Consider the following 9,619-nt stretch of genomic DNA (forward strand, 5'->3'; position numbering starts at 1 on the left):
GATAGTTTCCATTTATCGATGTTGTGGTTCTATATTATCATTTTTGGTGGTCTTTGTCTATATCTTCCTTCTTTTATTCTCTTTCTATATGACTCCTTTTCTGGTATTGTTTATGTTCTATTTTTTTTTCTCGGTGTTCCATTGTATTGCCTTTTCTTGGTGCTGTGTGCTGGTATGGGGAATTCTCTTTCACCCCAGAAAAGACTAACTCATACCAACACACAACACCACACGCCTTGATGCTAGATTTTCGTCTTTTCTGATTTTTTCTGTTGTTTTTGTTGAGATGACACGATTGCCTTCAGCACCTTCCTTCCACAACGTGTAACGAACGTGTCATTACTTGGGTCGTCTGGTTATTGAGATGGTCAGTACTGTCTTGCTGGCCCCACCCCCCGCCCCTGGACCCTTGGGATCTCCAGCACCGCCATGAACGCCCCGGGGGAGCCGAGGCGCTCTGCCGGGACTCCTGGGCCCTGCGACGCTCGCCAGGAAGACCTTGGGCCCCCTGACGCTCCCCAGCCCCGCCGAGGCGAGGAGGGTTGGAGCAAGACCTGCCTCTTAAAACCACCAGACGGGAATATTAAGTTAATCGAAAATACCGTGAAGGCGCCGATCACGGAGTTTGTCGGATCCGGGATGGCAGAACGAAGGGCCGAAGGAGCGTGACAGATCATCCTAAGAAATGGAATGGTTTCCGGGGCAGAATCCGTTTGTCTCTCTCCTTCTTGCTTCCCTTTTTGCTTGTTTTGCATTCTCTCTCTCTCTCTCTCTCTCTCTCTCTCTCTCTCTCTCTCTCTCTCTCTCTCTCTCTCTCTCTCTCTCTCTCTCTCTCTCTTAAACAATATAGTAGTAGTAGTAGTAGTAGTAGTAGTAGAATAGTAGTAGTAGTAGTAGTAGTAGTAGTAGAAATAGTAGTTAGACGAAATCTGAGTATTGTTTCGTGTCTGTCAGGTCTTGATATGCCTTAACTACGCATAACCACGGCCCGGCGGACACAGAATCATAAGAGGGCAAAGGACGGAGCCTAAGAGTAATTACTGGGGTGCAAAGTTGGAACAGGGAAGGGAGGGCTGAGTTATCATTAGGCTAAAAGAGTGTCTGGGTTAAGGCAGGAAGAACGGGAAACGAGGAAAGGAAGGAGGAACTGGGAGGGAGAAAAGGAAGGAGAGGAAGGTCGAAAAGGGATTGAAGAAAGGAAGGAGGAAGAACAAACAGTAGAAAACGGAGGGAATTTAGAAGGGAGAGAAGGACATTAAGAAACGAGAATAGGATAGAATAATGGAGATGAACGGTAGGTAGAAAATGTGAGAGGGAGGGGCCGACTTGATCGGCTAGATTTCGATCGCCGATAGAGTCGGTCTGTCTGCACCCCGCAACGGGCCTCCTTTGGCAAAGGGCCGTGTTCCATTCTATGGGGAGGGAGCAATCTTTGGAGGAGGAGAAGGAGGAGGACGCTCCCTCGCTTGGTTTCCACAGTGTGCCATACAACGTCTTCTCCCCTTCAGGACCCATTCTACACCATACCGAAGGAGAGGAAGGACAGCAAACCCCTCAAAAAGAGCAAGAAAACCAAAGTTTCTCCACCAGCCCCCCTTTCCTTTACTTCCTTTTCTGTATCAGCTGTGCAACATACTGGAGGGTCATTATGTGCAGTCTCTCAAAGGCCACTAACTGCCACTAGCTGAGGATTCTTCACAGTGTCACTGTCGATAAAGTCAATGAGGCTCATGGTGTTGGCTGCAGGGGTAGATTGGTTAGTGTACAGTCAGGTAGACTCATGGTGTTGGCGTTGCTGCTGCAGGGGTAGATTGGTTAGTGTACAGGCAGGCAGACCCACTCCTCATTCACATCCCTGTGGGGACACCCAGCAGGTGGTCACGATTAATTGCAGTACATCGTTGCAAGTCGAACTATAAACGAGAGCCAGTCGAGCAGCAGTCGAGCAGCATTCTTTACCCATTGCAATAATCGTGCGTACGTCGCAGGTGCTCACGATGTGCTCACGATGAATCCCTGCAGGAATTTGCGATAATTGCAGTAAGCTGCGATACCCACTCGATCTTTCCTCGCTTCGCCGGCAATGGTAGCAAAGGTCTACGACTAAGCGAGCGGAGATTGAGCACACGTCGTAATGGATCGCAAGATCTTTCTTGTCGCAACAAATCGCACTTCTCGGGTGGCGACCGAGCTGAGACTCCAACATTTTCGGTATCGCAGTTAGTTGCAGAGGAAAAATCGCAGATGTGTGATCCCAGCATTAGATTCCACTCTGTCCAAGAGAGCTGTGTGAGTGGAGCCCTCCCACACGTGAGATGCATAGGTCATATATATATATATATATATATATATATATATATATATATATATATATATATATATATATATATATATATATATATATATATATATATATATATATATATATATATATATAACCTATCCATCTACATATATATTCATCTCTCTCTCCATTTCTATCGTTTAACTTCCCCTTCCTCTTCCTCATCTTTTCGTTCCATCCTTACCCAAAAAAAGCAGTAACAGGAAAGAGGTAAAGTTAGAGCTTCTTTTCTTTCCTCTCTTCTCACCTCGGCTTTCTCGCCTCATCATCATCATCTCGCCTCCCTTTCACCCACCTTCTCGTCTCCTCACCTGCCCCTCGTCTCCCTCCAATCCTTACACAGGAAAAGCAGGAACAAGAGAGGAATAAGGTAACCCTTTCCTTGTCTCTCTTCTCACCTTCTTGTCTCCTCTTCATCTCCTCCTCTCTACCACACCTTCTTCCCCTCATCTCCTCCTAACCTTCATCCAAGAAAAGCAGGAAGAGGCAGGAATAGGTGACCTCAGACCTCCCTTTCTCCCCTGTCTTCTCACTTTCTTTCCTCTCTTCTCACTTTCCTTCTTTCCCCTATTCGCCTTCTCTCCTCACCTGTCCTTCATCTCCTTTTCCCAACGCTCACACAGTGTAACCAGGAACAGAAGGAGTAGGCTAACTCTGAACTCCTTTAATCTCTTCTCACTCATTTCCTCTACTCTTTTCACCTTCTTCCCTCTTCTCTTCTCATCTTATCTCCTCACTTGTCCCTCACCTCGTAACCCTCGCCCATGAAAACCATTAACAAGGAAGGAATAGACGAATTCTAAGCTCCTTTTCTCTTCCCTCCTATCACCTTCTTCCCCCTCATCTCTGCTCACCGTGTCTCTTCTATTTTCACCTTGCCTCTTTACCTGCCCCTTATCTTCTCTTTCCGACCCTCACACAGGAACACCAGGGAGACGAAGGAATAGATGAACTCAGAGCTCCTTTTCTCTCCTCTCTTCTTACTAATTCTTTCTCCTCACCTCCTGCTCCTCATCTTCTCCTCACCTCCTCTTTCACCCAAGAACAGGAATACGTATAGATGAACTTAGAGCTCCTTTAAACATAAATATCCATTTCACCTCATATCCTCACCTCCTGCTCCTTACCTTCTCCTCACCACCTTTTCCCTTCTTTTCCTCATCTCCTTTTCCCCTCTTTCACTCACGAACAGAAAGGAATAGGTGAACTCCAACTTCCTTTTCTCTCCTCACTCCTCACATTCATCTCCTGTTTACCGCCTCATCTCCTTCCTCACCCAAGACCATTATGACCAATATTTTGACGAATATTTTTGGAACTGACTAAATTATTTTTTCTCGCTCAACATGTCGGAGATCTCATGTACTACCAGGTAATGAAGCTTATTTTTGTAGACTTAAAAAAAACAGCGTCCCATTAAGATATTTAAATACCCCGCGCTGTTCCGGCATAGCCTGACTCGCGCGCCAACACTCATGGTATGACTCAGAGATGCTTGGAGGGTGCTGCCAAGAACCCAAATGAATCTCTTCATTCAAAAGTTTGGATCTAGTGCCAGAAAGTAAAGTTTTGCGGCCTCTCGAGGGTTCTGTTCCTGGTACAACATCCAGCACTTGATTGTAACTTTGGACATACAGAAGGAAGTATCATAATGCCTCTCCTCAGGACTGAAGCAAGATTACAAGAATCTCTGCAGTGGCTGGATAAGGAAAGAGCCAGGCAGGCAACACCTAAGGCAAAGAAAAAGCGAAAAGAGAAGATGGATGAGGAAGTTGGCGGCTTATGACACCCTCACCTTGGAGTGATAATAGTTTTTTAGATGCCTTCTCCTTCTCCAGTAAGTGAACAAGGTATAAACAATCATATGTGAATGTTTCATGCCAGTCAAATAAATACAAATAACAAGACACACAGGAAATGGAAAAAAAAAGTCTTTAGGAGCCAAAATCTCGAAAATTTGTTTTTTACACTTCAAAAATTTCAGAAAATCTACAAAATATCTGACAGTCTATTATAAGGTATCAATAGAAACTACAAACAAATGGCAATTTTTCTCATTTTTTTAACTTTTAAAAATGTAAAATGAAAACGGGAGAAAAAGTGAAGAAAACTATCAGTGAAAAAGAAGTGCATTTTTCTCGAAAACAAGACAAAAAAATCTAAAATTTTCAAAATGAGAAAGTAGATATATACAGTTTATATGGTATTTTTTTTTCAAAGCAATTAACTAAAAATTTAGCCTGAATAAAAAAAAAAAATTGCTTTTTTTGAGTCTCCCATACACATTCACCCAAATTTCACAAAATTCACAAAATGTCGTACATTTACACCAACAAACAGCATACTATTTCAAAGCCATAGGACGTACCGTAGGCCCAGGAGGTACCCCACAGGCTCACCCCTTAAGGACTAGGTAAAATCTGATCTCCCTTCCTCTCCTCCTCTCACCTTCTTGTCCCCGAGCTGCCTGACGCCGCAGGTGAGGTTGGCCGGGATGCCCACAGGTGTGGTGACCTCGACGGACGTGGGCAGGAAGTAAGGACAGGTGGGACACAGGTGATCCACCTCCAGGGTTCTGTGGGCGGCACCTGCGGAGGGAGAGGGGGGAGGGGGTTAGTTTGGTGTGGGAGGCAGCGGTGTGATGGAGGGGGAGGAGGAGGGGGAAGAGGAGGAGGAAGGGGGGTAGTGGTGTTAGTTTGGTGTGGGAGGCAGCGGTGTGATGGAGGGGGAGGAGGAGGGGGAGGAGGAGGAGGAAGGGGGGTAGTGGTGTTAGGTTGGTGTGGGAGGCAGCGGTGTGATAGAGGGGGAAGAAGAGGAGAAAGGGGGATAGTGGTATTAGTTTGGTGTGGGAGGCAGCAGTGTGATGGTGGGGGAAGGAGGAGGGAGTGGAGGGGGGAGTGGGGATGATAGGGACTGGGGTACAGGAAAGGGTTGGGTGACATCTGTGAGGGGGAAGACTTTGTGGGGAGGTTTGTGGGATCGGGGAGAGGCTGGGTACCTCCATGAGGCTGGGTAAGGAGAGAGTGAAAGGGGAGAGGTGAGTTAAGTGGAAAGGTTTCAGAGAGAGACAGAGAGATAGATAGATGGAAAGACAAAGAATAATATGAATGTGAAATTATGATGCGCACACACACACACACACACACACACACACACACACACACACACAGACGGAATTACTCACGGAGAAAGTAATTTGAGAGAGGGGAATACGAATGGAACGGAAAAGGAAAGAAAAGGAATCAAGAAAAAGAGAAAAAAAAGCAATTGTGGAGGAAAGAGAAAATATGTAAAGATAAAGAACAGTACTATTATAAGAGAGACAGACAGACAGACAGACAGACAGACACAGACAGATTCAGATACAGACAGATAAGCGAAAAGACAAGCAAACGGACAAAGGAGAAACAAGCTCAGACACAGATTTAAACAAAATTATAAAATACAAACAGATCGATAATTATGACAGCAAGACAGACAGACAGCGCAGCAATCAGCGCCACCTGACCAGCTGGCCGCCCGTCCACCTGTCCGGCGCTCATCTGCAGCCAATAATTACTGAGCTGGCGGCCAGGTAACACGACTCACCTGAGCTTCATGTTTATTACTGCGGCAACAAACCTGTCTCCTTTAATCATGATGTACGTTTGTCAGTGACCCGTGATGGTGGATTGGTTTGTGAGGGTGGATTGGGTGGTAATAGTGGATTGGTAGATAGATATGCAGGGACGGGTGGATGAACAGGTGTGGGGGACGGGTGGATGGCCAGGCAGGTGTACACAGGTTGTTGCGTGGATCAGAACGATTTATTGGACGGTGTAGAGATGGACGTTTTAGTGGAGATTGATATTTTTTTCATATCAGAGTTTGCGGAGGCGACTGATCAGCTAATGATGTGTGTGTGTGTGTGTGTGTGTGTGTGTGTGTGTGTGTGTGTGTGTGTGTGTGTGTTCATCAAACACACAGTTTCCGTCGTAATAATGAAGTAGTAAGGGTTCCTATAATAACTTTCGGTTTCCCCATAAAAATCTGGACAAAAAATCATGACTTGAAACAGTTTGGGTGGACGTTTACAAAGGGAAAGAAAAACTAACTCTAGGAGTTATATACAGGCCACCCAACCTTAACAGGCAGGACACGAGTATATTACTACAGGAGATTGGCAGGGCGAGTATGAGTAGAAATGTCTGCGTAATGGGGGACTTTAATTATAGGAATATAGACTGGGAAGATCTAGTGGGTGACCTGGAAGCCGAGGACTTTCTTGAAGTTATACAAGATAATTTCCTTAAGCAGGTAGTTACTGAGCCTACCAGAGGAGATAACATATTAGACTTAGTCCTAACCAATAATGGGAACTTGCTACGTGAGTTGGAGGTGGGCGGAGAGTTAGGAAATAGTGATCACAGAACGGTTCGTTTTAGCTTAGACTGGTAACCTGAACCAAACCCAGTGTTAGTGCCAGATTTTAGAAGAGCAAACTATGAGGGGCTTCGAAGACATCTTGAAGGGGTAAACTGGGATAATTTAGAGATTCATGAGGGCCAGAACTGCGGATTGGAGAGCCAGGAGAACCAGGTAGAAATGTCTTACAATAATTTAGTTAGAGTAATAGTAGAGGGCAAGAACAGCATATACCACAGCGAACACTTAGAAAATAAATCAATGATCCTAAGTTGATGACTCGTTGACTAAAACACGAGTTTGGGTTAAAGAAGGTAATTTATCAGATAATAAAGAATGGGGAAACACATCTCAGGGGCCGGTACGTCGAACTATCTAGATTAGTTAAGAAAACACCAGGATAGCAAAAGAACTATGAGATCAAAGTAGCAAATGAGGCGAACAGGAATCCTAAGGGCTTCTTTCAGATGTATAGAACACAAACACGGGAGAAACGTGGACCGCTGAACACAAACACAGGGGAGCTAGTCGACAATGACGAACATCTGAGCACATTGTGGAACGACTACTTCCTTTCAGTATTCACACAGGAGGATCGAAGGACTATACCGGAAAGAGTTCAGGTGTACGAGGGCGGGATGGCGATAAATTGAGGATATAATCATTACCAGGCAAGTAGTTCAGGATGAGATAGATAAGCTTAATAAGAACAATTCGCCAGTTACTGACTGTATATTTACGAGGTTATTAAAGGAGATAGGTGATATAATCAGTGACACACTAACAGACATCTTTAAGATGTCGGTAAATACTGGCTATGTGCCGAGCCTATGGAAAGTAGCTAATGTGACGCCGATTTTTAAAAAGGGGGACGGGTCAGTTGCTTCAAACTATCGCCCAATTAGCTTAACATCGGTTATAGGGAAGATGCTGGAGTCCATAATAGCCAGGAACATTCGGGAGCATTTAGAGAAACATAGCTTAATTCACGACTCGCAGAATGGGTTCACAAAAGGTAGGTCATGCCTCACCAATCTCTTGTCCTTCTACAATAAAGTATTTGAGGCGGTTGACAGAGATGAAAATTATGATGTAATCTATCTTGATTTTAGTAAAGCGTTTGACAAAGTTCCTCACCAACGACTGTTGCTTAAATTACAGGCTCACGGAGTAGAGGGTAAAGTTTTGAACTGGGTCAAGGCGTGGCTTAGCAATAGGAAGCAAAGAGTGCAAATCAATGGTATTAGATCTGACTGGGGATGTGTTACGAGTGGGGTCCCACAAGGTTCGGTATTAGGTCCACTTTTGTTTATTATTTATATCAATGACTTAGATACAGGAATTAGTAGTGATGTTAGTAAATTTGCAGATGATACCAAGATCGGTAGAGTAATTGAGTCGGATCAGGACGCTAGTATTCTCCAAGGTGAACTCAACAGATTATATGACTGGGCGGATAAATGGCAGATGGAGTTCAATGTAGGAAGTGCAGTATTCTGAGTGTAGGTAGGAACATACCCTCACATAACTATTGCTTAAATGACACTCTCATAAGTAGGTCTTGGTGATTTAGGGATTTAGGGGTATTAGTGAGCTCTGATCTCCTTCCTATGGCACAATGCATTCAAGATAGAAATCGAGCTAATAGGGTACTGGGATTTATTTCAAGGAGCGTAAGCAACAGAAGCCCAAGTCTTCCTCAAACTATATTTAGCATTAGTTAGACCTCATCTTGACTATGCGGTTCAGTTCTGGTCACCCTACTATAGAATGGATATCAAAATGTTAGAATCGGTGCAGAGGAGGATGACTAAGATGATTCAGGGTTGAGAAACTTGCCATACGAGGAAAGACTCAAACAGTTAAACTTGCATTCTCTAGAAAGGCGAAGGGTGCGTGGAGACATGATCGAGGTTTATAAATGGATGAAGGGCTTTAATAAGGGAGACATTCATAAGGTTTTGTTGGTAAGAGAACCGGGTAGGACACGAAGTAATGGGTTTAAACTGGATAAATTCAGATTCAACAGGGACATAGGCAAAAATTGGTTTACTAACAGGGTGGTGGATGAGTGGAATAGGCTTAGCAGTCATGTGGTGAGTGCCAATACAATTGTCACATTCAAAAATAGACTAGATAAATTCATGGACAGCGATATTAGGTGGGATTAGATACACGGGAGCTTAGGGTCAAAGGAGCTGCCTCGTACAGGCCTACCGGCCTCTTGCAGACTCCTGCGTTCTTATGTTCTTATGTTCTTAAAACGTGAAGCTTTTCGTAATTCTCATTTCCTCTTATGTCACACAAAAAAATCGTCTTTCGCCGCCAAATGTTTCCTCGGCTGTGAATCAACGAAATAAAAGTTAAGGAAAATGAGGAGAAACAGGCGAAGTAACTGGAAAAAATCATGACAAAACTTACTCTCCCTCTTTACTCCTTCTTTTCTTCCTTCTTGCTCTTGCCTTTTCGCTTTTATTTTCCTCCTTCCTGTCCAGTCTACCTTTTACTCATTCATTTGTATTACCTCTCTCCCTTCTTCCCTCCCTTCTTCCCTTCTTCAGCCTCAGTCATATCCAAACACAATTCTGAATTTTTTTCTTTGCATTTTAACTCGTTTTCTCCTTCTTGGACTTCCCTTTTCATCTTTCCTTCCCCTCGTAACCCCTCTCACCCTTTGTCCCTCAGCAGCATCCCCTTCTTTCATAATTCCCTTTTTCTCCTTCCTCCACATAACTATCTCTCCCCACTATTCTCTCTTTTCTCTTTATTTCCTCCTTCCCACTCTTCTATTTCACCCTACTCTTCTTTTTACTTTATTTCCTCCTTCCTATTCTTCTCTGTACCTTCCCTCCTCCACCCTTTACCCGCCTC

At 44.3% G+C, this 9,619-nt stretch overlaps 1 protein-coding gene across 1 annotated transcript in view; it reads right to left on the bottom strand.

Moving 5' to 3' along the window:
* LOC126992001 (uncharacterized) overlaps positions 1-5,943 on the bottom strand; it is a 44,409-nt gene extending 38,466 nt beyond the window's left edge. The window contains exon 1 of the mRNA XM_050850664.1: positions 5,933-5,943. Within this exon, the coding sequence (XP_050706621.1) occupies positions 5,933-5,943 (11 nt within the window). The remainder of the gene's footprint in view (positions 1-5,932) is intronic.
* Positions 5,944-9,619: the final 3,676 nt, after the last annotated feature.

This window comes from Eriocheir sinensis, unplaced genomic scaffold, assembly GCF_024679095.1.
Source record: "Eriocheir sinensis breed Jianghai 21 unplaced genomic scaffold, ASM2467909v1 Scaffold380, whole genome shotgun sequence".
NCBI lineage: Eukaryota > Metazoa > Arthropoda > Malacostraca > Decapoda > Varunidae > Eriocheir > Eriocheir sinensis.